Source organism: Rhipicephalus microplus, chromosome 2 (genome assembly GCF_043290135.1).
Source record: "Rhipicephalus microplus isolate Deutch F79 chromosome 2, USDA_Rmic, whole genome shotgun sequence".
Lineage (NCBI taxonomy): Eukaryota > Metazoa > Arthropoda > Arachnida > Ixodida > Ixodidae > Rhipicephalus > Rhipicephalus microplus.
Genome location: NC_134701.1, coordinates 135,255,546 through 135,283,071, shown reverse-complemented (window position 1 = coordinate 135,283,071; position 27,526 = coordinate 135,255,546). Strand labels below are relative to the sequence as shown.

At 44.8% G+C, this 27,526-nt stretch overlaps 2 protein-coding genes across 4 annotated transcripts in view; one reads left to right on the top strand and one right to left on the bottom strand.

Moving 5' to 3' along the window:
* The window catches only part of LOC119170717 (E3 ubiquitin-protein ligase RNF19A), a 280,047-nt gene extending 256,693 nt beyond the window's left edge, over positions 1-23,354 (top strand). For 2 of the 3 annotated variants that reach the window (XM_037421954.2, XM_037421955.2), the window contains exon 9: positions 22,752-23,354. In XM_037421954.2, the coding sequence (XP_037277851.1) occupies positions 22,752-22,959 (208 nt within the window). In that variant the 3' untranslated portion in view covers positions 22,960-23,354. Of the gene's footprint in view, positions 1-910; positions 5,058-22,751 lie in introns of those variants that run through there. The other variant, XM_037421956.2, reaches the window with a different exon arrangement.
* LOC119170716 (ATP-dependent RNA helicase DDX54) overlaps positions 18,814-27,526 on the bottom strand; it is a 103,197-nt gene continuing 94,484 nt past the window's right edge. Inside the window, exon 18 of the mRNA XM_037421952.2 lies at positions 18,814-19,030. Coding sequence (XP_037277849.1) covers positions 18,855-19,030 — 176 coding nt within the window. The 3' untranslated portion in view covers positions 18,814-18,854. The remainder of the gene's footprint in view (positions 19,031-27,526) is intronic.

The following is a 27,526-nucleotide window of genomic DNA, read 5'->3' as shown; positions in this document are numbered from 1 at the left end:
TGTGCGCCCAAGCAGATAGCTGGAGATGTGATAAGATTTGTTGACCGCGATAAGTCATATTGGCACATTTGTCTGTGGATGTCACCTCACCTTTGTTTTTTTCTGCTATGATTATCTGCAAAGGCATCGCCGCAATCGCGCAATGCTTGAAGTACTAAGGACAATCTTCGGACGTATCAAAATTACCGAAAACAATTTGCGACACATGGCAGCGTATGCAAGTTTGGCGGCGCAGTAAGCTTACACGACACAAAACCTTATCGCGGTACGCACAAACGGGTAAGTGTAATAACAACCACTACAGCTTAAGTGGTCCACGAATGCATTAGTTGCTATGACACCTAGTCGGGGATTCGTCGCAACTACGTTATAACCCTCAGTACATTTAAAGAGAGTACACACTAAAGAGGTTTGACTGTACTAGCAAGCTGTAGCAAGCAGGCTCAAGATGCTCAAACGAATGGTATGAAATAATTCTGAATATTCGTTTTACTGTCCTTATACGGAATGCATTCACATGTTTTTTTGCATTCTCTCCACATTCCTTCCTGCCTTTTTCTGGGCTTGTGCACCCTTTGCCAATGTTAATGCTGGTCGCCCGGTGTTCCCTACCTCTGATGGACGTTCTTATTTTCCTGTCTTCTGTGGCTTTTTCTCCGTCACCTTTGTGTTGTTTCATGCTGTCCAATGTGACATCGACTTCCATCTCGCTTCTATTTCTTCTTTGTTTCAACCCGCTGTGCTGCTGCATCTCCCCTGTGCATCCTCTTTTTCCCACTGCATCCTGCCCCACTTTCACCTTCCCCTGTTCCTTTGTGAAACCACTGGTGACCTCCTTTTCCTGTCCGCATGCCTCTCTGTGATCTTGTCCTCTCTACCCCCTCCCTTCCCACCGCTTCCAACCCTGCAGGGAAGGCACACTGGCAGCACCCGTTGAGGTGCACGTGGACCCCTCGGAAGAGTCTGACTACTGTCGCCAGTGCCGCATTACCCACCGCCCCTGCTGCCCCAATGCCCTGGCCTCCACTCCGCAGCAGCAGTCATCACACTGCGAATGCCTCGACACTGCCAGTGTCACCAAAGTGCAGATTGAGTGAGGGAGGAGGGGCTGACAACAAACGCAGTTTGTCCCTTGCCAGGGCGTTGTGACCCGTCACTGGCTCACACCATTGCAGACGGTGTGCCATTTGCTTTCTCGGCCATATAGCCACTTTCCAAGTGCAGCAAGTTTTGGAGTCGGTCAAAACCAACGAGGCTGTCCGTCGACTTCCACTGCTGGTGCACGATTGCTATCCCTAACAAATGGAGCCTTTACGGTTTGCATTTGTTTGCACTGCTTGCGTGGCATTAGCCAGACAGAGAGATGCAGCTTGTGGTTGATATGAAGAACACTTTCTTCTCTCATTCGATGGGTGCGTAGTCTATTGTGGGACAAAGTTGGACACATCCGCCTGGCTCATTACTCCCCGGCCAAAACTCGTCTGTCAGAGGCACACTGTGGATTTCAGAAGCCACCGCATTCCGCTAGACTCAAAAGAGAGCTTGCAACAGCGTGCCAAGTGTGAGGAGCATAACTCAACTGCTGCAGTTGTATCTGGTCTGGATGTCTGCCTGAAAAACACCTTGTACTGATTGAGAACAAAATTAGAATTCAATACATTTTCTGATGGAGGTCGCACCTCGCTGTGAATTTCTGCGGCCACAAACACCAGCAAAGGTAGTTGGCGCAGTAATGTACCATTCTGTGTGCTGCTGGCCGACACGAATGGTAGACATAGATACCTAGTCTCTTTAACCTTGTTTAAGTGTCATAGCTTTAGAACTATCGAAATACGAGCAGTTTTGTTGTTGTGCTCTGAAGCATTGCAATGCTGAAAATTGAAGAAGTGAAAAAAGCGAAGGTCGTCTCTATTGAGGCAGATAAGCAAAAAGCTACAGGAATGACTCGTGCAGAAACATCTTGCGTGTGTCAACTTACCCACTGAACAGTAGGTGAACAGTAGGCAAGTCCTTCAATTGGTGCTACAATTGCATTCAACCTCGCACACCCCTGTGTTATGACTGAAAGTGCGGAAGAGGAAAGATGAGCTGTGGGGAAATCACTGATGCTGCTAGTTCGAACGACTGGCGGACCTCTTTTTTTTTTTTTTTTTGGCGTACGTGAAAGTATGCCGCCTCTTGTGCCTGTTTTTAAGTGTTTCCCTGTATGGCTTGGCCATTTTCTCGTTGTAGCTTTATTCGTTCATCGAAGAAGTCTGTGCCAGGGTGTGCGTGTGCTTTCACACACCTAACAGTCACCGTGACGATTGCGAGCTTTGTTCTGCGACCACCTGGTGTCATTCAGTGTCAAATGTGTAGAGAGGTTCTGCACGTCGGCTGCTGCAGGCAACTCTGCATGTGTGAGACCTTGTGTGAAGACAGTCCTCCATCATCAGTGGAACTGTTGATCTTCTCAGTTCATCACATCTGTCGCAGCATTGGCGAGAGAGAAAAAAAATTTGCCGTTCATGGCCATTAGTCATAAATGTGTTCCAGATGTAGTGTTATCACACAACATAGAAATTTGTCAGAAACATATGTGTATTCAAGCGTATCGACACGAGGTATAGTGCGTGCGCCACAGCCGTCGTTTACTGTTGCTGACCATTGTGTGTGTGTGCTGTGTGCATTTTATCATAGAAGTGTTTCTTCATTGCAGTGTGCAATGTGTAGCTTTCCTTCATTTTTCTTTCTTGGCTAAGGACAAAAAAAAGAGATGTTTTTGATGTAAAGATCCCAGTTGTTTTGTACAGTGTATAAAAACGATTTGTTTGTTGTTCAGTGCTTCTAGTGTTTGCGTAATTATGGCAGCCGATCTGACTTTGCTGCAGGCGATATTCTCTTCCGTTCCGCGATCGATACTCGGCCTACGCTCAATGCTTGTCTGTGGTGTATTTCTAGCCTGCGTTCAACAGTCTTCTTCTTCCTCTCCCCTAAAGCATTTCTTGCTTTTTTCGCCATCATTCTCTGGCCATTTCTTGTGGTGTCATCTTATGTCCTCTCTTCCATTGGTTTCCAGTTCCTTGCATATGATTTAATGTTTCTCTCCAAAGAAAGGAGAGCCTGGCTGTGGCCTAAATCTAGGTAACCAGTCTCGAGTAGTGTCTAGTTGTGTGCTGCTTGTGCTCAACTGCTCAATGTGTTTTCATGTTTTGCCGCTGCTGCAGTTTCACGTGTGCATCTAGCTGTGAGTTCACGGCTCGCATAGATGTTTGCCAATGCCCGCGCTGTAGCGCTAATGAAGAAGCTGTGCTGACCCTATGAGTTGCATTGTGCATGGCAGATGTTTTTCCCGTGTATGGTCATTGTGGAGTGGCTAGTTATTTCCTTCCACTTTTATGTCTTATTATGCTTGCTCTAGATTACCCATCTTGCTTGGGTTGTTGAGTAGATTGTTGCAAGGCCCTTTGTGCCATAAAGTGCCATAAGTTCAATGCTTTAACCTCTCTCATTTCACGATGTTAACAAATTGGTGTGCTAGCAGCACAACAGCTATTACTTGGAAGTGCGGTCGTTGCTTCTTCTGTATCTGCAGCTTCAACTAATCGCAGTTCTACAAGATAACTGTGTGATATAAATTAGACGATGGGAATCCAAACTTAGTGGGACTTCGTGCACCTACAATTGCTTATATGGATTGGTTTGCTCTTCTGTTATTGCTTTTTTTTTTCTGTTTTTCGAACTGGGCTTTGAAAATGTTGCTTTGAACACTTTTATTTCTAGCCAGGGTTGGTATCTTTCACACCCGACTGGCATCACTTTTCCGCCACGATCGTGTCGCCAAGTAATCTGTTCTGCCTGTCGTTCGCTTCAAGCTGCGTGCTACAGCCACTGAGAGGGTATATTTTAGTTGTTTTTGCCGAACAAGTTTGCCAAATCTCTGCTCGTCGCATTTGTTCTGCACTGCCTTGGCGACAGATGCCAATGTGGTGGTTGTGTAGTGCTTGCATTATCGGGCAAAGAAGGAAAAAAAAAAAAGCGAGTGGCATATTTCAAGTCTGGTATGGTTTGGAGTATGTTCGCTGAAGATCAGGCAGGGAGCACCATGGTTTATTGGTAGTTTACCGGCAGCCTCCGGAGGCCTCGCTTGAAGTACCATCACGCTGGAATATTCATGGCATGTGCAAGCTGCGTTTCTGCTCAGTTCATTTCCACGGCTATTTAAAATGTGCATATTAAATGTGGTGTTGCATTGGCTGTAATTGCACATTTGGGCTATTGTATTTGATTATAGGCTGCTTGCTTTGGCTGCAAAAACTTCTGGCTTTGCACCTTGTAAAATTCCGTCTCTTGTGGTATCCGCCTTGCCAGAAGGTCCCTGTTTATGGGGTGCATTACGAGTAACCAGTCTCCCACAGCAATACCTTGGGGATATGCTGGATTGCCAACTGCTTGGATCAGTGACATTCGTTATGCATGCATTTGCCTTGAAATTTTTTGCTGAGAGAGTCTGTTGGCCTTCTCACAATTCAGGCTTAACTTGTCTTGCTTGCAGAGTGTCCAGCTGACAAAAAGGAACAAAGTGATTAATGAGTATTGTGCACACTTGTTTGTCTTTCGATTGTGCCGTATGGCACTGGGCGAGGCCTTGAGTTGGGTTGGTAACTTGTGCGCTCTTGGTGGCTGCGGACTTGGCCCGGAAGTGCTTGTGCATTGTTCTACTTGAAGACCGTGAACTGCTGGGAAAAGAGCTGTGCCCTTGTGGAGACTGCGAGGTCAGCGGCCTCTCAATGTGCAAAGGGTGTGTGGATATATCTGTTGTATAATCTGATCTTGTTTGTATTCTTGTACAGCTGTGGCTTATGTGGATGATGTATACATTAGGGAAGACAACTGCCAATCTACTGTGACGTCCCCCCTTTTGTCTGTATTGTATGGCAGGAGGGAAGTGGGAGGGGGGAGTCATATTGATGTACAAAGCTGTTTACTGCGGGCGCTGGGGTGTGCGTGCGTGTACACTCTGTATGTGTGTGTATTTATAATTGAAATTAAACGAATAAAGTTGCTATTTCCACGGACTCTGCTGTTATGAGCTTTCTGCTGCACGACAGTCTATCCTTTGTTACTATGGGGATAGGTCAAACGATCACTCCACTCTTAAAAATGGCTGAACTCTACTTCCATTCACACAACGATTATTGTTAAAAAGCTTGCTTGCATTTTACTTTCTTGAGAAATCCGCACGTCATTTATCTAGAACTGCTCCAGAATTAAATAATAGATGGGCATGCAACGTGTGGGTATCACAGATAAATTCCCTCACTGCCAGCTTTGACAAAAAGGAACTGCCAGGGTCACATGGCTCACTGTGCATCTCCCAGGATATGCAGAGAACACTTCTTAACATGGCATAGGCATAGTGAGCAATGAGGAGTGGATGATGTTTCTGAAGGTGCATGGCTGGCATGACCAGGGACAAGGGATTGTGGTCAAGAGTGCCGCTTGTTTCCAAGTTGCCCGCACTTCAAGTATTTGCTACGAATACAATGTTTCCTAGTTTGCACCCTGTCTCTGAGTGCACCTATTTGAAAATACTGCCGAAAAAGCCCCACCAGGGTGGATGACATATATGCTGTGCAATGACTGGGTTCCTAAGCAGACACAACTCTATGAAATGGTGCATTCACATTGTCTTTCTGCGACAATGCTATTTTCTTATCTCTCACACTTTTGCATTGACACAACATGCTTGGCACTTATAGGTCACGTTAATAATGTCCATACCATGAAATGCTTATCATTCTTGCTTGTCAAGTAGAAAGCACACAGTTTCTTTAAGGGGAGGAAAGGAAAGGCAAGCAAGCCAGATGGCTGTTATTTTTGTGTAACAAATAACTTTGTAGCATTCCCCCCCCCCCCCCTCTTTTTTCATTGACGGTACAATGTAGTAAGGTGTCGCAGTGGGATATTGACGTTCACATTTCTTTTCGTGTTTTGCAGATAAAACGAGTGGAACACTCTTTTTCGTAGGGGGGAGGTGTCGCGAGAGCAATGTTTCGCGGAAAACCTTGTTCTTTTACGGCTTACAAGCGGAGCAGTCAAGGTCGCCCCCGTTCGGGATTAGAAGGGGAAAGCTTACTCGGGAAAAGCGTCTAGCAAGAGGCAGGTCAGGCGCCACCGTCTGAGTTTAAGCTATTGCTGGCAGGCACGCGTGTCATTTAGAATGACATGGGGACGCGACCACTTGGCTTACCGAGACATAGTGGCGGCAGGTAAACGACCATATTCTCCCCCGCTGTTGTTAGGATGTCGGGGCGCCTCGGTGTCGCATGTACACCTGGTAAGCGCACGGAGCCCAATGGTGTACCCATCGCTCTTAAGGACGCTTCTAGGAAGCAACAGTTAATGAAAGAACTGACGGGGCTCGAGCGTGAGAACGGCCGCCGACGGAAGTCGGCCGATGGAGGCAGCACGAGTAATGTTGGGCGGCACGGCCTGGCATGGGAGAGAGTGTCACGTGCGGAGAACCTATTCCTTTGCGTGTTTCATTTGGTGACGAGGTTTTTACAAATGTAGTGCCTTTTATGAAAGTGTTTCTGTGATTGGTTGTGATGATGCGAGTCCCAACATGTGATTGGTTTTTATGAAGACTCTTTGTTCGACCAAGGGTTGAAAAGAGGATGTTTGAATTTGAAAGGTGAGCGGAGTCGGGGAAAACAGCGGATCTCACCACCGGAGACCATGCCATGCAGGCCGAGGGGTATGCCACCATTTTTTATGTTTTGTCTTTGTGACCTAGTGCATTTTGTAAATTGAAGTTGTGTTAGCCAAATAAACCTCCAATGAGTGCTCCCCGAAATCATCGTGTTGACTTCTCATCGATTGCCTCCGCGGACTTTCACCCACACTTATTCGTCTCCCCCCGCAGGGGCGCCTGCGCGAGTAGGCGTTTGGTGTGTAGCGACACCACGGACCCGAGCTAACGGGGGAGCTTCGGCTCCCTCCCACGCCTAGCCGTGCGTGGCTTTGCCGTGTCCGGGGAAAAGGGGATCCTGGGGGTTGAGCTGACGCTGGGTGATAGGACCTTTAAGGCCCCCCGGAAGAGGCAACACACCCCTTTGGCCCCGGCTTCACGTAGACGGCACCCCTGGGCTGACCCACCCAGGGGAAATCGGTAGTCGCCTTTTCCTATCTCTCTCTCCCTACATCTTCGTCTTTTGTTCTCACTTTACATCTTTCCTGTCTTCTCCTCACTTCATTTTACTTCCAATTTTTCCTGGCGGCAAGGGTTAACCTGGTGTAAATATCCAAACTTGGATAGATATATTAGGTTATGGCAGTGGCGTACTACTGGCGTTGCGCAGACATGTTTACATGTTCTGCCACGTCCCCTTGTTGGGCTCCGTGGTGGGTGGCCTTTACTGAAGGAACAGCACTTTTCTATGGGATCACGAAACCCCTTATCCATTGATCGCCCCTTCAAAAGGTGGCGCACCGAAGCAAATGTAATGCCAATTTCAGAAAAACAAGACCATTTCCCTAAGTACCACGTTATTCATTGCGAAAGCTTGGACAAAAAAGCTCGTAACATCTCCCCATTCCTCGGGTCCAGGTGCCTTACCGAGACTATCGGAACTGGCTATAAGGCTACAAAGATGGCAAGCGGAGACATGCTAGTGGAAGTTAAAGACAAGACACAGTTTCAGAAACTAGAAAAATTAGTAGCATTTGGGGACAAGCCCGTAACCCTCTCTGCGCACCGAACGATGAACACTGTCAAAGGCGTTGTGTCAGACGATGACCTAAAAGACCTAACAAATGATGAGCTTCTGGCTGGCTGGAAGGACGCAAACGTCGTTCACGTACAGCGTATCGTAGTGAGAAGAGAAAACAAAAAAATTCCAACCAAGCACATAATTGTGACCTTTGGGTGCTCCACACTACCGCAAGAATTAGTTACCGGCTATCTAAAACTGTCTGTGAGACCCTACATTCCGAATCCGCGGCGCTGCTTTAAGTGCCAAAGATTCGGACATGCTTCTCAGAGTTGTCGTGGGCAGCTTACCTGTGCACGGTGTGGTATCACAGGCCACTCTGCAGATGATGACTGCAAGGCCGAACCCCACTGTGCGAACTGCGATGGAGAACACGCGGCGTATTCTAGATCCTGCACAGCATGGAAAAAAGAAAAAGAAATTATTACCATTAAAGTCGCCCACAACATCACTTTCCGCGAAGCAAGGCATCGGGTCTCCCCTTTCTATGCAACAAAATCATTTGCTGAAGTGGTGCAACAGGGGGCAGCACCACGACAGCATCGGGTGGCCGCCCAAGCTACGCTCAGCGTGCTGGAGCGACCGCCGCTTGCCCCTACTGCGGGAGCAGCCAAGGCTGCTCCGGCCTCAGTAAACAAGGCCCCACTACGGGCGTCGACATGCATTGGCACGAGCCAAGGCAACGGGCAGACTGCGGGAACCCCGTCGACGTCCGGTGTAGAGGGTTTGAAGGCTTCGTATCTTGAGCCGAAGCCCACAACGCCCAGGGATCGCTCGGCAGAGCGACGATCCAACGCTTCTCATGAAGCTATGGACACAACGGCCAGTCAAACGGCGCGTGCAGCGCCGAAGGAGCGGCGAGTTTCTCTCGACCGCTCCAAAAAAGACAAAAGACAAATTACAGGGCCTCTAAAAAGCCCTGTAAAATAAGTTTCGTTTTCCATAACCTGAAAGGTTATGGTACCATTCTGTTTTCACTTTAGTATCACACGCATGTCACCAAGGTTTTATTGCCAACAAATCAATTCTTACTCCATTTTTCTGCTCAAGTTCATTGCCCAAAATGGCTTTTCTCCTCCATTGGAATTGTAGAGGACTCATTCACAACATAGGTGACATAAAAGATTTGCTAAGTAGTCTCTCTCCAATGGCTATGTGCTTACAGGAGACCAATCTGGGAGAAAAACACACCAACTTCCTCAGAGGTTTTACCGTAGTACGTCGCGATCGCGTCCACGCTAGCCGGTTGTCCGGTGGCGTGGCTATTGTCGTCCAAAGTGGAATTGCAGTGAGAGAGATCACCATCAACAGTCGCATCGAGGCCGTAGCCGTCACCATTTTAGCTCACAAAACTATTACCATATGTTCCATTTATATCCCCCCACACACGCATTTTTCAATTACAGATTTCAATTTCAGATATAGAGCATATTTTGGACCAACTGCCTGAGCCGTTTGTTATCGCAGGGGATTTTAACGCGCACGGAATGCTTTGGGGAAGCAGTACAACTGACACCAGAGGACAAACCCTCGAAGATTTTATTCTGAACAATGACGTATGTCTTTTAAATACTGGTAGCGTCACCTACTGCTCCCCAAGCACAGGAGCCACTAGCTGCTTAGATCTAGCGTTGTGCTCACCTTCGCTCTTTTGCGAACTAAAGTGGAGCGTGATAGATAATGTCTACGGCAGTGACCATATGCCTGCTCTCATAAAATTAACACAAACCCTCCCCACCACTCAATCCCGACCACCGCGTTGGAAACTACATTTGGCAGACTGGCCACTGTTCACTGAAAAAGCTGCCCTAGAAAAAGAGATGCTTGATGGCCTAAGCATAGAGGAAATAAACGAGACAGTCACCGCCTGCATACTTGCGGCAGCCGAACAAACTATACCACAATCCTCCGGCATTATAAAGGAAAAACTTAAACCCTGGTGGACAAAAGAGTGCACACAAGCTAAAAAAATGCAACAAAAGGAGTGGGGCATTTTTCGTAAACATCCTACAGGAGAGAACCTCCTAGCATTTAAAAAAGGCGAGAACAAAGGCAAGATTTATTCGCAGGCAGGCTGAAAAACTCTCGTGGAAAAAGTACATTTCATCCATCAACAGCTCCATCACATCTAAAAGAATGTGGGATCAGGTGCACAAGTTTACCGGCAACTACAGTTCATATACCATCCCCATTCTTTCAACCCCTGGCATCCAGACAACTTTAGGCGAACAGGCAGACCTACTAGCGCAGCACTTTTGCGCTATTTCGAGCTCAGCAAACTATTCGGCAGCTTTCCTAAAACATAAACAATCTACAGAAAAGCAAAAGCTTCCTATTACAGGTTATCACGACAGATCATACAACTCCCCCTTAACCCTGCAGGAAATTAACAGAGTGCTTTCTCAAGGTAAAAAAAAACAGCACCTGGCCCAGACAAAATACATTACCAAATGCTTGCCCATTTGTCCCAGGAAGCGGTGAAGGCATTGCTGCACTTCTTTAACGCTATTTGGATCACTGGCAGAATGCCAACAGAGTGGAAAAAAGCCATTATAATTCCATTTCTCAAAGCCGGAAAAAACCCTACATTACCAACAAGCTACAGGCCCATAGCACTTACAAGTTGTATGGCGAAATCCTTCGAAAGCGTTATTAATATTAGGCTAACATACATCCTAGAAACCGATAACTTGATAGATGTTCACCAATGTGGTTACAAGAAAGGATGTTCCACCACCGATCACCTCGTTCGCCTTGAACATACAGTACGAGAAGCTTTCCTGTACAAGCAGCACTGCTTAGCAGTATTTTTCGATCTTGAAAAGGCATATGACACAACGTGGAAGTACGGTATCTTACGAGACCTGGCAGATCTTGGAATTCGCGGAAGGATGCTCAACTGCTTGTCCGACTTCCTATCGAACCGAACTTTTCAGGTTCGTTTGGGCACCACACTTTCAGGAACTTTTACTCAAGAGAACGGTGTGCCTCAGGGCTGTGTCTTAAGCACAACTCTCTTTGTCGTCAAAATGAACTCTGTGAACCAGGTCATACCATCTACTCTTATGCACTCACTATATGTGGATGATCTCCAAATAGCGTGCCGGTCATCTAACATGGCGACGTGCGAGCGACAGATTCAAATAGCACTAAACAAGCTAACACAATGGGCTAACAAAAACGGCTTCCGGTTTTCTGAGGAAAAGACGGTTGCTGTAGCGTTCTCCCAGAAACGAGGCTTACAACCAGACCCCGTACTGAAAATAAACAAAACAGTATTGCCAATAAAACAAGAACAGAAGTTTCTGGGGGTCGTATTTGATAAAAAGCTCAATTTTCTTCCACACATTAATAATCTCAAGGTGAAATCCAACAGCGCCCTCAATGTCCTCAAAGTCTTGTCCCGAAAGCACTGGGGTTCCGACCGTAAGTGCCTCCTGCTCATCTACCGCTCTTTAGTACGCAGCAAATTAGACTACGGTAGTATAATCTACGGTTCAGCAAGAGACTCGTACCTTAAGCGCCTAGACCCTGTCCATAACAAAGGGTTACGCCTCGCAACAGGTGCCTATCGAACCTCGCCTATTTCGAGCTTATACGCTGAAAGTAACGAACCATCCTTGGAATATAAGAGAACGAAACTAATGCTCACGTATGTCCTTAGAGTTCGTTCTTCACCAGATCATATATGCCACAGTATTGTCACACGCTGTGACCTACGACAACACTACGCTAACAAACCAAACGTAATTAAGCCACTAATACTAAGATTTGAAGAAAAATTTCATGCCCTGAATATTCCTAATGAAGCACTCTCCATTGCCAGAAGGCCACCCAGTTTATCCCCATGGAGTGATTTCTCCAAATTCTTGGATTTTTCACTCACACATATAAAAAAACAAAACACCCCACGTGAACATATACTACAAGAATTCTTTACATTACAACAAACGTACAACACTTACGAAGAATTTTATACTGATGGTTCGAAAACATCTGCTTATGTTGGAAGCAGTGTGGTAGGAGTAACACACGAGCAAATAACTAGACTACCGCAGTTCGTATCCACCTACACCGCTGAGTGCTATGCGTTATGGATGGCAGTACGATACATTATAAGCTCAAAACATAAAAAAAGCCGTAATATTTACAGACTTGTAAAGCGCACTGAAAAGTCTCAATTATAAATCTCAGTATGAGCCATTCATAGGCGATATTTTAAACATGCTATCCCACACACCTGATGACCACACCATACGCCTCTGTTGGGTCCCGAGTCATGTCGGGATCCCAGGCAATGAAAGGACAGACCAACTAGCTGCAACAGCAAAAGAGATGCGCGAGTCAAAAACCAACATACCTGCCAGAGATGGGATTCAAGCTGTTCGCCGGGCCACCACCTTTCACTGGCAGCAGGAATGGAAATTACAACAAAACAACAAACTTCACCTAATTAAACCTGTTCTTGGTGAATGGAAGACCTGTCTTCATCAAGCGCGTTTTATCGAAGTAGTTATATGTCGACTACGAATAGGTCACACGCACATCACACATAATTACCTATTGGCAGGCGAAGAAGCCCCAACATGCCATAAGTGTCAGGAGCAACTAACTGTAATGCACATTTTAATAGCTTGCCCACATATGGAAACATTAAGAGAAAAACATTTCCGTATGTTTTACAGGCTAAATATTCCCTTTCATCCAATGCTACTCTTGGGCGATGACGCCCTAATACCTATAGCTGATGTGATCAGCTTTTTAAATGAAGCACAACTTCTGAACAAGGTCTAACTACACTAAACTATGCTACCACTAGACATGGCAAAACTTGACTGATGTGACTCGTAGCACAGCCTCTTCGGAGAGGCATCTGCTGCAGCTCGAATTTACAACGAGGCACTTGCCTCCCTGCCCTTAGGTATAAGGACACGGGTATGGTATTAGTGCTATGTAAAAGCCGTTACGGTTTAACATAACCTCATGCACCAACCATACACATTGACCACCCCGAGCATCACACACATAATCTTAGAAGAGATATATACTTCACGCGTTTACGGAGCCAATCCTTTTAGGCCTTTATACAGCCACGCTTCACCCCTCATCATATTCATATGTCATCGCCGTTAAGACATTTCAGAGTCATTGTCATAGCCTTGTTTGCTGTAAGTATTCTCACCATGAGTCTGGCGCAGCATAGCCTTAGTTGCTCTTGCGCCACAAAACCCAACATAACTAACTTATTCGTCTCCCTGGTCGTCCGATGCGCCTAACTTTGAACAACCCCGACGTTTCGCTACAGTACGCTGAGGCAAGACGCTGGCGTTCGCAATGCACGACTATCTCGATCAGTTAAAGGCGCGGTACGAACTTTTGCTACGTCTTAGTTCGCGCATGGCTGCGCAGTCTTTTATCAAGGACGACCAGTTTCAGATCCAGCTGTTCTTCGAAGTGTTCGCAACGGCTCCTTGGGTGAACAAATGCATGTCCCTTTCGTTCAGTTGCCGAATGGCGAACAGTCTACACGAGCAGAAGACATGATGAGGGTCTTTGAAACACATTTTTCGAATCTTTGCAGGGCGGAGAACACAAACGACGTGAACTACACCACCATAGTTAATGAGTTTTGCGCAGGAATTTCCCGCGTACCGGAGGAGCTACACGATGGTCTGTGCAGCCCAGTGACGCTGGATGAATTACGCTTTGTGCTTCAGCACATGAACACAACCGCCGCCGCCGGCCCTGACGGGATACCTTTGAGTTTCTACAAAACCTTCCTTGAAACAATACAAGGCCATTTTTAGACAATGCTAAATGGGCTTCTTGCTGACGGAATCAGACCGAATACGTTTCGTGAGAGCAGAGTTACACTCTTGCTTAAAAGCGAGGGAGAGCCTTCTGACCCAATGGCCTTGGAGGTCCATTTCCCTACTTAACTCAGATTATAAGATATTGACAGCCATTCTTGCAAACCGCATAACAATCATTCTACCGGAAATAGTAAGCGACATACAAACATGCTGTGTCTTAGGTCGTACGATCTATACCTCGCTTGCGCTGACTCGCGATTTATTCACGTACGCTACAAGAACACAAATATCTGGCGTTTTCGTTTCCTTGCATGCTTTTGATCGCGTAGAATGAACTATCTCTTCGCTGTGCTTGAGTGTTGTGGCTTCCCAGCACATTTGACCGACACCCTCCGTTTACTCTACACAGACTTAGAAACGTCATTAGTAGTGAATGGCTATACATCTGAACCTATTGCAGTAAGTAGGGGCATTCGACAAGGCTGTCCCCTCTCTGCAATTCTCTTTGTATTATGCATAGATCCATTATTGAAACAAATCCAGAAATGTACTTCGATACGTGGTTTCCCTCTTCCAGGCTTCGGCGAAGTGAAAGTAGTGGCATACCCTGATGACATCTCGTTGTTTATTCGGAACATAGATAGCTACAGAGCCTTTCTGCGAATATTCCACACGTATAGTTACCTGTCGGGAGCACGTCTTAATCCCGGAAAAAGCAAGGCATTGTGCTTTGGGATGCACATTGAAGAGTTCCCTGATGGTGTCCAAATCGTCCAAGGCGTTAAAGTCTTAGGTGTAACTTTCCTTTCGACTGGTGAGGTAGCCCGCACCACATGGAAAGAAATCCAACACAAAGTGGACAGACGCATTGAAGTCGCCAGAACGTTTCAACTACCTTTCACTGAAAGAGCTTATCTAATTAAATCCAGCATAACAGCGCCACTGCTTTATGTAGCCAGAACTGCACGGCCACCTCGACGGGTTTTGCTGAGAGTGGCTACTGCGTGCGGCTCCTTTTTTTTTTTGGGATGGCCACGCCGAAGCTGTTGCCAGAGCCTTGGTCCGCCTACCAGCAAAATGGGGAGGGCTCAGTGTACCCAACCTTGATGTAATGTGCCGCATGTTGGCTCTCAAAAACACCTGGGCACTCTTGGAGAACTCATCGTATCGAGGCAGGCAACTTGTAGTGTATCTGCTGGGAACCTCTAGAAGACTTTTTGGTTTAGCAAACGACACGGGACCAGCTGCTGAGCAGCCACCAGCGTATTACATACATGTTATAAAATCTTTGCAACAATGGCGAAACGATTTTCCTGTTCAAGAACTTATGAAAATGTCCCCCACCGACATGAGCGAATTAATAGCATTTAAAAGCCTATCTGAAGAACAACGCCGGAAATGCCGGGCGAAAAGACGCTGGACTCTTACAAACACGTCTCTCCCCTCCGAGGTCCGTGACCTAAACTGGCTCAGGGAATGGGGGGCTTTACCAACGGCCGACCGCCTTGCGGCGTGGGGCGTGGCGCCCTCCGCCACATGCCTGCAATGCGGTCGCGTTGAAACACTGAACCATGTCTTCCATGAATGTATAGTAGCGCGCACCTTTTGGCGCATGGTTACCAGGATGTTCCAAACAAGTATGCAGTGGAAGTCTAGCCACAGGGATAACTTTGTCGTACTCTTAATGGCTATCGGAGCCTTCGTCTTATGGAAACGAAGGGGACTGGCCTGCCTGAGGGGACGCCCCCAGAGAGCCATGTTTCCACTACTACATCGGCTAAGAAACATAATGCTTATGCATCTTAACGCAGAACTAGTCATGCTGGGAGAGGAGGCTTTCCTCCGACGGTGGCCTACGCGATTTATTATCGTAAACAACAACAGAGTGTCCATGCCTTTCCTCCCTTATTGAGGAGGTGGGCTACAGCTTGTACCACTGTGACATTGCAGTGTGTATTTTTCTTTTCTTCTTTAGAAACATGTATTTTTGTGCAATATTGTTCTTGAGCGCGAGAGCGAATTGTCCTCACAGGTGAATGCAAAATATCACGCTACACTGTGAATGACCTCACCTTGTTTGTTCATATAGCCTTACTGTTCATTTAAGTTTAATCATCTCGATGTCATGAATGTCCTGTCTTTGTTGCACAATTTTTGCACTGTACGTCACTGCATACGCTATAAGTTCTTTCGCTGTATATAACAGCTTGCATTGTACATACGCATTGTTCACCATTGTCCATTTTTATGTGTGCACAATAGCTGTGCAAGATATATCCGGAAATAAAATTCTCTTAAACGCTATCTGTGCAAGACTGCTACTGTAATCGAACTTTCCGTTTACCGGGCACAGGTTCGCCCAAATAAACAGTTAAAGCCCAACATAGTCTCCTGTCTTCGGCCACGTCACGACCCCGTGACATTGAAGTTTGTAACAAGAGTTGTATTGTCGGTCTAGCCTTCCTAGAAGAAGCTCACAGGTTCTCATTTGAATGACTGCAAAAAACAAAAAAGTCACAGCTTTGCTGCAAAGGCGAAGCGATGAACGCGATAGCAACAAATTGGAAGGTCACACGCAGAATGGAAAGCAGATCGAAACGTGCCCCACGTTTCTCACGCATGAACCGCGCGCGACGCGAGACTCTCAAAAACACGTGCAGCGTGTGAGCAAAGCAACGCGTTTTCAAGGCAGGTTGAAGCGGACAGCCACCATGGGGACAGCAGAGGAGTCAACACTCGAGTACCCTATCTAGTTCACTATAACTCGAGTAACCAGTTTTCACTCCACATTGACTGACAGGATGGATGGATGGATGTGGCTGTACCCTTTAGATCGGGCGGCGGCTAACACCACCTAGCCGTAATACTTAGTGAACTAACCATAAGATTTATCTTTTTGTTTACTTTATATAGTGAGGTTGAGGATTCGTACTTTGCAGTGAAGGGTTTATTTTCAGTCGTGCCTTGACTTTAGCCACCAATCAGATAACCTCCTTGTAGTTAAGTCTACCCGGTTAAAGTCTATTTCGCCCTCCCTGTCCTTAAACCCCAGTGCTTTGAAAAACTCTGCGCTATCATCCTGAACTATAGGGTGAAGCCCTTTACAGAACATTATCAAGTGTTTCCTTCACTTTCTTCTTAACCGACAGGGCCAGGCTCTGCAGCGCCTCCCTCGGCGTGGGTCTCCCCTATACATGCGAATAAGCGTCTCGGTTGTTACTTCGCTGTGTCTGAAAAGCGCGCGCTTTTCGCAAACAGAGACTGCGATCATTGCAGTCACCTTGGTGCGCCCGGTAACTACAACAAGATCATGTCAGGTAAAGCCCAAGGCCAGCCAAGACATACGATTCTCGCCTCCTCCCCACCGCGACATAAGGGCGCGCGAGGGTGCGTCGCTCTCCTCCTCTAAGCAGGACAAAGTACGCGTAGGAGATTAGAGCGCGCGCTCATTGTACCATCCTGCTGGTAATGCTGAAAACACGATAATTCCCGCCCCCCCCCTCCAGATGACCGCCAGCAGCAGTAAGTGGTAGATATAAATAACTTACCGTTTGAATGGTGAAGGACGTGCTCCTCGGTGGCACAGTGGTTAACTCTTCGCACTCACGATTCAGAGGACTTAAGTTTGATTCCGCGTGCCGGAGTCTTTTTCTGGATTGTTTCTTTCTTGCATTTTTATATATAGATACGTATACTTATACGGTGAGTAACGGAGACGTCAACGCCAACGGCAAAATCCAGCCGAGAGTGTCCATGTAATTGCTATCTAGATAAAAGTAATTGTCATATTTCAAGCTTAATAATTATCACATGTGAAAAGTAACACATGGTTCTCTCTTGCATCAATAAACACGCAACTCTTCAGCAAGACAAAAATGATGGCAGTTTAGTGTTAAAAAGCCAAGAAAAGCTTCCCGGAAGATTGTGATGCTAAGCCAGACTCCTACCTCTAAGGTGACTATGAGAGGTGAATTAACTTAAGAGGCGTACACATTTGCACCGGTCGATGATAGGTTTCTGAAAAAACTGTAAACAGCAAACAATAGGCCTTCTAGCCTGAACCATCTAATCAGCAGTCCTATAGGTGCTGCCATCTTGTGGCACATACTTAAACCAGAGAGTAAGCAGCGAGCTTACTCTTAGGTTTATATGTTGGCTATTTGCTGGTTTATGTAGATGTAAAACATCAATAGCAAAATCACCAGAGTGTGATACCTATTCCTTAGGAGCACTCTCTTAGCACGAAATGCTTTCTATTATACATGCTACACAATGAATGGTGACAAACCAAGTAAAAAACTTGGCTAATGAAACTCAACACTAACAAATGCAAGACAATGCGTGTTTCTCGTACTAAAACCAACCCATCACAATATTTTCTTAAGAATATCCAATTAGAATCAGTTGCTTCCTACAAATACCTTGGCATTCACATTACCACGAACTTAACCTGGAACTTTCATATTGAGCATATTGTTAACCAAGCTAACCGCATGTTGGGTTACTTGCGTCACAATTTTTTTACAGCTCCCTCATCACTCAAATTATTTCTCTACAAAACATTAGTTCGTTCCAAACTGGAATATGCATGCTCAGTATGGGACCCTTATCACGGAAAACTTATAACTGCACTAGAACTTGTTCAAAATAATTTTGTTAGGTTTGTGCCAGGCAATTACCATCGAACCGCGAGCATTACTAGAATGAAATCTGATTTAGCCCTCCCATCTCTCTCTCCATAAGGCGTCAAATTTCGCGACTATTTTTCATAAGCTGTATCACTACCCTGTGCTGCGTGGCGAGCTTATACCTAGGCCACACTATCAATCAGGTCATGTTGACCATGCGCGCAAAGTTGGAATTGATATGTGCAAAACAATGCATTGCTTTCATTACTTCTTGCCCAGGACAAGTCGCGACTGGAATCGCCTTTCTTTTGACACGGCATCCATTAATGACGTCCAACAGTTTCAAAATGTTCTAGCTAACATTGTATAATCAGGAGTTCTTCTAATGTTTTTTAATTCCATTGTGTTAATGATGTTATTGTATGTTGTATCTTAACGTCTTTGTGCTTTTTTTTTGTTTTTCCTTGCTCCCAAACCACTCCCCTCTGTAATGCCTTTGGCCCTGAGGGTATCATAAATAAATAAATAAATAAATATGCGGCTGCTTTGTCATCTAAGGCTGAATGGGTATATACGCCCAACACTTAAACTTACCTGAACAATAACAAGAAATAGACATTGTTTAAACCATTTATTTTTTGTACAACCAGTGCCCTCCCTCATGTTCTACGCTTCTTGGCAGCTCGCTCCATGTGTTTCTTTTTAACGTGATAGTTGATCCGAGCCTTGCGTTTCCGTGTCTTGAGGATCTCCTCTTTAGTCTTGAGCTCTCGTCGGAAGTGCTTCTTTGGGCCCTTCTGACGTGCAGGGCCGCTGTGCCGCTTCCCTAATCGATCTGCACAAGCAGCACATGAATTTATTGGACTGCCCACACAAAAAGTGACAAAAATGGCGCTGGCCTGCCAATAACATTCAGCTACTAAGAAACTGGCCTCTTGGCTCCTGAGAGGCGGCTTTGATCTCAAGCCAAGAGGAGATTTGATGCAACAAATGTGTTCTATTCCTCTCTGAAAAGCCAGTGCATTTTTAAATTTTGCGAAGCATTTTTTAGCGAACTTTGGCGACTTCGAGCATATCTATCTATCTATCTAGCCGTTTACGACTTTTAGCTCTCCTGACCGTGTCGAAAATGGTATCGATACCAGAATTAGTATGGCATAACATGACTGCATGACAAGCATAAGTGACTAGTCATCACATGAAAATCATGACATGTATGTCATCAATGTCATGATTTACATTTCATGGTCTTGCTGCTCCTGCAGTGGTTTCGTTCACTTGATATGTTGCAAAACTGGTAATGGTATGACATGACTGCATGGCGAACACAAGCGACCGACCCTAACATGAAAATCATGACTTTCATGTCATGTAACAACATGACTACATGCCACACTCATGATGCGCTCGCGGTCGTTTTCCTAGCTTCGCATATACTAACTTTGGTATTACGGGACCTGAATGAATGAGGAAGGTATCCGACTGGTGCAAACACGATAAGATAATTATGAGATCCATGTCATGTAACAACATGACTACATGCTACACTCATGATGCGCTCCCGACCATTTCGCTAGCTCCACTTATACCAAATTTGGTACTGCATGACTCAAACGAACGACAAAGGTAAATGACATGTCCAAACATAATCATGACATGCATGTCATGTAAAACATGATTGCATGCTACGCTCATAATGCCCTCGCAGTTGTTTAGGTAGCTTCTTATGTATCAATTTTGGTGTTACCTGAGGTTGATGGATGACGAAGGTATATTACTGGTGCAAACATGATAATCATGACTTGCATGTCATGTAAAAACATGACAACATACCACACTTATTATGTGCTCGCGGCCGTTTTGCTAGCGCCAAATATACCAAATTTGGCAATACGTGACATGAATGGACAATGAATGTAAATGTCACGTCCAAATATGATAATCATAATATGTGTGCCATGTAAAACATGATTACATGCTACGCTCATAGTCAGGGCGTCTACCAATTTGATATTACTGAATATCCTAACTTTTCCAGGTTTTCCATGATGATTAAATCCAAATTCCATGACGGCCACATTTGCTTGGAAAGCTCTGTGCACTGGGAACAATTCCTAGAGGTGTAAAAAAAAAATTGGGCGCTCCATATAAAATAAGTAAACATATTTACCAGATGCACAATGAATGTCATGAGCACATGCGGTGAATGTGAAAAAACATGTATATCTGGCCAAAATAAAACCCCTGAGCCAGGCAGTGATCAAGTCAGCTGTTCGATGTTCAGAAAAACCAGGAAGCAAGCACACAAGTTAAAATAACTGCAAGTGAAAGTTTGAAGGAGCCTGCGATAGTCCGAAATCGCAGTCAAAGCTGCTAGGAAATGTAGAAGTGGTGCCATCTCGTGGCATTCGTGTTAAATGACGACATGGGAGCCTGGCCGATTCTGCCACTGAAGTACGTATAATCTAGTTTACTATTAATGGCTGTAGCTCACGCCGCTTAAATGTGGATTGGATTGAATTAGATCGACTTGAACTGCTCTATTTACTGGCTCAGCTAGTTGGAATTTAGATAGAATTAGGTCTGATCCAACCTCCATTGCTGTATTTACTATTGATTTGCATCCCCGCCTAATTTTTACACCTGCAAAATATTCTTTTCAGCAAAAATAATGAGTAGCTACTACTCGCATATTCTGTGTACCTTGCCTTGACAACGATGCAAGAACAGAGGCGTACTGTAAAACTTTCTTTTTTCTTTTTTTTTCCCCGATGTTCAACAGCTTTTTTGATTCCACAGACGAACTACAAATGTCGGCATGTTACCTTGATCTACGTTTTTTTCTGTGGATGTCGCACTAAAAAATAATTTATTTACACAATGTCACGAAACTTAAAAGAGAAATTTAGCTGAAGTTACCTAAGTGCTACCCTTGAAACACAAGCTACCTGCAATAAGTGTGTAGCTGAGAATGTTTGCTGTTGCATCAAATAATAATAATGATAATAATAATAATAATAAGCATGAGTTCAGTAGCCCGGCAAGCATCTGGTGATGACAGTTCTAGCCTAGACAAACAACCTAGACCAACCAGACGGCTTTCAAGCCGAGCCGAAATCATGGCCTAGACACACATGCCTAAATTTAGATGTAAGTAATGTTGTGGTTTGAAATTCACATATGCCATGTGATATGTAGAAGCAACAGACATTAAAATAGTGCACATACCAACATGAAAGCTAAGGAATGCTTTAGCCCATGTAAAGGACAAGTATCAGTGAAACTTGTGATATTGATACGTGTATGGAACTGTCGCCCCGACACAGCTGAATTGGCACCCAAATGAAGAAGACGACAACGTGGTTGTTGTAAGTTGGACTCTCGAGCTTCTCCCGTTGGCCTGCTTGACTGTGCGCTCTCTAAGCCGTTAACAAGACCAGCTCTCGGTGAATAAATCTTCCCCGTAACAATATCAAGAAAAGAGTTAGACAACACAACACCTCTTCAAGCAGCTTCACTGTATTTGCAGTTGAGAGAGACTTTTTAAGGTTTGATCAAGGATAATGCTTATTTTTGTGACACTCGCACGGAACTGCTGTCAGTTTCCATGACATGGCCAAGTTTTTCAGAAATTCTCTGACTTTTCCATGACTTTTTCAGAAGGGTACAAATTCTCAGACTTTTCCAGGTTGGTAGACACGCTGATAGTGCGCGGAAGTTTCGCTAGCTTCACATGCACCAAATTTAGTATCGGGTGACGTGAATAGATGACGAAGTTAAATGACGCGTCCAAACATGATAGTCATAACATGGAAGTCATGTACGGCATAATTTACCTCTGCCTCGTAACGTTATCAACTTTTCTCATTCGTGCTTCGCATATCCGATTGTACGTGGGATCTGCCAATTTTTTTTGCTATTGATCCACACAACTTTTATAAAACTTTCTCAGATATCTGGGATTAGAAAATTGGCAACACAAAGCTATGTCAATATCACACGTGTACTTAAACGTTCAGTGCATCAACCCAACCTGCATGTAAATGGAAATGTAAAAGTAACAAAGAGATACGAAAGCAAAGAAGACAAACAAGCATTTTTTCATCTTCTTCCTTTTTTTTGTTTTTGTTCTGCACATTGAGAACTTTTTATGATGTAGTTCCCTCAAAACCAGCTAGGCTGGAGGAACCTGAGAACGCAACATTGAACCCAGAAGCTTGAATGGAGGCATGTGGGGTATTCCAATAATGCTGGGATCATATGATCATATGATGCACGCATAAATGCCAACACAGAACAGTTTTCTGGATGACTATGATTGCCACTATCATGTTACTTCTTTTACTGGGTAAAAATTTGCCCAATGAACAGTTGAATCTGTTTCAGCTTTGGTTCTGTACACTTCATCATCGCGACCCCATGACAATAATACGTAAAAAAAAAACATGTGGCAGGGCTAAGTCAGATCACTCTTGTAGAATCAATTCAGCATTGCTAGTAGATCCAATGCGCGAAATGCGAAGCTCATCTGTCAATTTCCATTCTGATATGTGCAGGCTGACGCTCAAGTGGAACACGCTGATGCCCAAGAGCCAGCTGCTGCGTGGTGCGGGCTTCCACCGGCCTTCACTGCCTCCACCACCCTTGACTCTGCACCCAAGGGAGGCCACGCGTCGTAGCCCGATCATGGCCCGCAATGCCATACCATGGCCCGGCTATGCACGCCTCGCACCCGCCATTGAGAAATCCAAGGAAGCCCTTTAAAAGCTTCTCTGCTCCTATTGAGCACGTTTTCGACGTCATGCCCACATGTGACGTAGTTGAACAGTGCCATTAATACTACGCCAGATATGCAATTTCTGTTATTAATAAGCAGGTGCATTGCGATATACATATATTAAATTGCACACATGCGCCGGCCAAGACAGTTCACTGCACTGAGAGATCGAAAGCCATTTTTCTTGTCTCTTCTACTGCAGGATACCAACCCGGCACGTTTCATCTTCATCTTCAGCCATAACTGAATGTGCGAACTAACGTCTTTAGCTGTCTGATAGAGCCAGCTGCACATAAAAACGCAATCGCAGATTATGCTAATACCTAGATATATATGTGTGCCATGTAAGTTTTGATGCAAATAAACTGTCTGTTCTCATTAATATTATATGATTAATGTATGCACATGCATTCAGTTCCTAACAATTCCTGCTTTGGCAAACAAAAAGAAAAAAGAAATTGTGAGGATTCGCTTGTTTGATACAACCTTATGAAAACTAGCGGATAATGAAGCAAAGGAGGGTCAATCTGTTAATTACGCAGCCATCAGTGCACGCTACTTGCGATAGATGTGAACGAAGTGATATGGATGAAAAGAAAACTTGTTGCCAGCAGGGATCGAACTTGAAACTTTCTGACGTCAAAGGAAAGCTGGATGAATCGTTTGCACTGCAATGCGTAGCCCTTCTCTTTTTTAAATGCGAAGCATTTCTTAGCGTACTTGGGCGACTTCGGGCATGTCTGTCTGTCTGTCTGTCTAGTCGCTTACGTTTGGGTGCTCTCGTGGTCACCCCCTTAACTTGGCGTGAACCAAAATTAGCATGGGAGGGTATGATGGTTTGTCGAATATGACGCGCTGGTCAAGACATAAATGATGTCACATTGTCGTGCAACACTTCTCTCTAAACTGTGGCACATATCCACGGGTGGTTATGTGCCACTCGTATGCGGGTATGTGCCACAGGTGATCGACACTTAGTATCTGCCCAGGAATGACGACAACACACATGGACAATTTTAACGAGCGAGCGTTAAAGGGAGCTTAAAGGCAACTATTAAGTCGATGGTAATTATTGAAATAGTGATCCAGAAACCTCGTAGTGTTACTTTTGTGCCAGCAAAGGGCCTATTTTCAAATAAAACGATGTTTTAGTGGCCCGCATCAAGTTAGCGCATTTCAAATTACCCGCCTCAAGAAGCGGACCGACCGGACCGACTCATGTCACTGATGCCATGCATAATGTTGACTGGCTTTACTGCGCTAGTTACAGTAGACTGAAAGCAGCAGGAGCTACAGCAGCAACAACGGCCATTGATCAATTTCCCGCCATTGGCTCTGAGATTGCAGGTGTTTTTTGGTTCAACTGCGCCCTGCTATATGGCACCACGTATCCTTTGTAACTACGTGAAAATTAAATTTTCTACCCACTCGCGTCATTCCCCATAGTAACGTACAGCGGTTCTTTTTTCCATGAATCAAACAGAAATGAACAATCAGCATTTTATTAAATGTCTTGATGCACGGAAGAGTCTTTATTTAGTGCAGCTAGATCAATTACTAGAAACTAATTGTAGGCAGTCCGTCTGATGTTATCGGGATCATTTTGGGAATGTCCTTTTGATAAATACTTGACATCGCTAGCATTGACCGGACGAATGCAAAGAATAAATGTCCGGGTCCCAGCTAGAATCGAACTCAAGCATTCTGCGTGGCAATAAAGCATTTTACCACAGAGCTATGCCAGGTCTCGAAACTACTTTTCAAACAGACGCTAATCTTCGTGAAACATCAATAGTGGTTGCAGTGCTGCCTACCCAATTTTATAAACATTACATATGTACTCCTCTGATACAGCCATCACGTCTGGTTAACATCGATTATGGTTATTTGCCATGCACTGAAGTTGATTTATGTAGCAGTGTCTAGGGCTAGCATCCTCGCAAGTATGAGCGCTTCATATTAGCTTCTGGTGTTGCTAATACGCATGTTCCAGTTGGCATCGTTGCACAAGTGCAAACAACTGCTTATATAAACATATGCAACTCTTCAACAAATGTCTGTGCGTGCAACATTTATGCATATATTTGACGTCATTTCGTGACATGTCGCTCAATAAAAATATAGCAACACGGTCACCTTTCCTATAACGTCTATTCCCAAATACATGGGATGTGTCGAATTTTTTAATTTTTTTCTTTGGAGGTTGCAGGTTCTGTCCCTACCAATGACAAGCTGTCCTTTCATCCATTTTACCATGCAATCTCGAGTGAGTGCCTCCTTTCCTTTTTCAGGATATTTTGAATATGGGCCAATGAGTGAGCAAGCCCCCTGCCCCCCCCAACCCAAGTTTTCAAACTACTTTGTGCTGCAGCTGTAGTTCCAGGTGTTTTGATGTGTGCATGATTACTGTAATGCCTCACAGAGGGGGCAGCGTTCCATTCTGAGTTGAAATAGGTTGTTGGAACTTTTGAAGAAAGTATTGCCCCCTTGTCATAACATACGAGGATTCGCTCCGGTTCAGTAAAAATAATCAATGCATGCATATTCAATGAAGCATTTCAGAAGGAGCACAGGTGTGCGTTCCCTCTAGAGGCTATTCTATCGCCATCTTGAATTGTGGTCTGCAATCAAGGAAGCCCTCGCCCTATAAATTTTGTCCGATTCTCTTCTTCCACTGCAGAAAGGAGAGAAGGGCACTTGCTCAGGATTTTACAGTAGTAGTTTTTTCACATCGATATCACGATTACTACGCTGCACTTGAAACAGTACAACTGACATCTCTTATACCTTTCTCAGATTCATATTCTGCTGGCTTTCATTGAGGTTGTGTCGAGAAAACAAGTCCACACAGTTCCCTTCTTTCGTGTATGAAAATGTTTTTTACTTACTGATTAATTCTGTAGTCACAATTAATATGTAAAAAGTACCATATTTACTCGAATCTAAACTAGCTCCCCTATTCTAAGCCAACGCATAAACTATGAAGGAAAAAAGCAAGGCCAACTAGGAAAAAAGAAAAAAAAAAGAGAAAGGAAGGTTGCACACAATGGCTGAGCAGATGATTCATGCAGCTTTTGCCTTTGCTCATGTGCATAGTATTTGTAATACGATCAACTGAAAGAAAACTGCTGTCGCTTCTCTGAAATCGAACACCTCTGCGGCGTGACACCAACAGTGCCGAGGAATTTGTGTGCAGTGTGTCCCCTACTCCTGTAACCTCAGCAACCAACTGTACTCGTACACTTGCACGATGCACACATTTAACATGTGACTTTTGGTGCACTGAAGTTTCTTTGTGTGCGAGCTGCTCACTCCAGACAGTCCACAAGTGTCGTATGTATCAAGTTGGGCCAACGTTGCAATGACTATGCATTCTTTACCACTGCACTGTTTTCTTTCGTTCTGCACTGGGCAGAAATACACAGCCTTACAAAGGCTGTTAACTTGTTCAGTTTGTTGCCTACAAATAGTGCGCAGTAGTCATACAACAGCGCTATGCTACACATACTGTCCAACAGAGATGGTCGAAAATGCATAGTGCGATAAGACTGATGGGGATGGGTCACACTCGCATGTTTGTCAGTGGCTGCTATCGCATCTCCGGCCGTTCGCACATTCGTTCAAAGGGCGTAATCACTGCCTGACCATCGTGTGTGATCGAAAGTTCAAGATATATTTTGCAATAGAGCTTTGTGTCAGCCACATCTCGAATTGTGGGGTACACTTAGAAGAGGAAAGCATAAAACGAGATATGACGGCGTGAGCCTTCAGCAAATGCCTCTGATGGTAATTGTGCTGGCAGTAATGGTAACTTCAGTGGTTGCCACTGGTGTGGCCACTAGCTCTCACAACAGTGTCTTTTCTAGTCAGCTTAGCAGTAAACCGTTTTTCTCAGTTTCGATCATAAACTGACGCATTTTCTTGAATCCTTGATTATAAGCTGACCAAGGAGTCTCATACATGGGTATTCAAAAAAAAAAAAGAAATAAACTGTCAACCTAGCTTAGAGTAAATATGTCTTTACATCACCCCTTGATGCTACATACAAACTACTTGCAACAGCAAACTCGTGTTTTGGCATGCGATTTGCACTGTAGCACACTTTACACTTTCTGCCTGTAATGCTTTGTTAACAACAAAGCTTTGTTGCAAAATACAGGCAGGAAAGCCTTTGAGTGCTAATATGAGGGAGGACTCCAACAATCATAGATGTCTGTTGCTTTTCATTGCAAAATTTGGTAGAAGAGATGTTATTTCCACCAGAATGCAAAGCAAACGGTGCTACTTGCACTGTGACCTCCTTTGACCCCAGCAAGGACATTCGATAAACTTTTTCTCTCTCCTCGCCCATTCATGATACAATATTTTTAATGACCTGGTGCTCTTCAACCTAATTTTTGTTAATGCGGCACTAAGTGCAGAGGCACACATGGCTGAAAAAGTGGCTGGCAGGGAGGCACAGTAGTCGTAAAAAAAATTCTGAAGGGAGCCGCCTGCCTTTCTTCATTTAAGGAGCAGACTGCAATTATTGCTAACTTTGCTGCCTGACCTTTG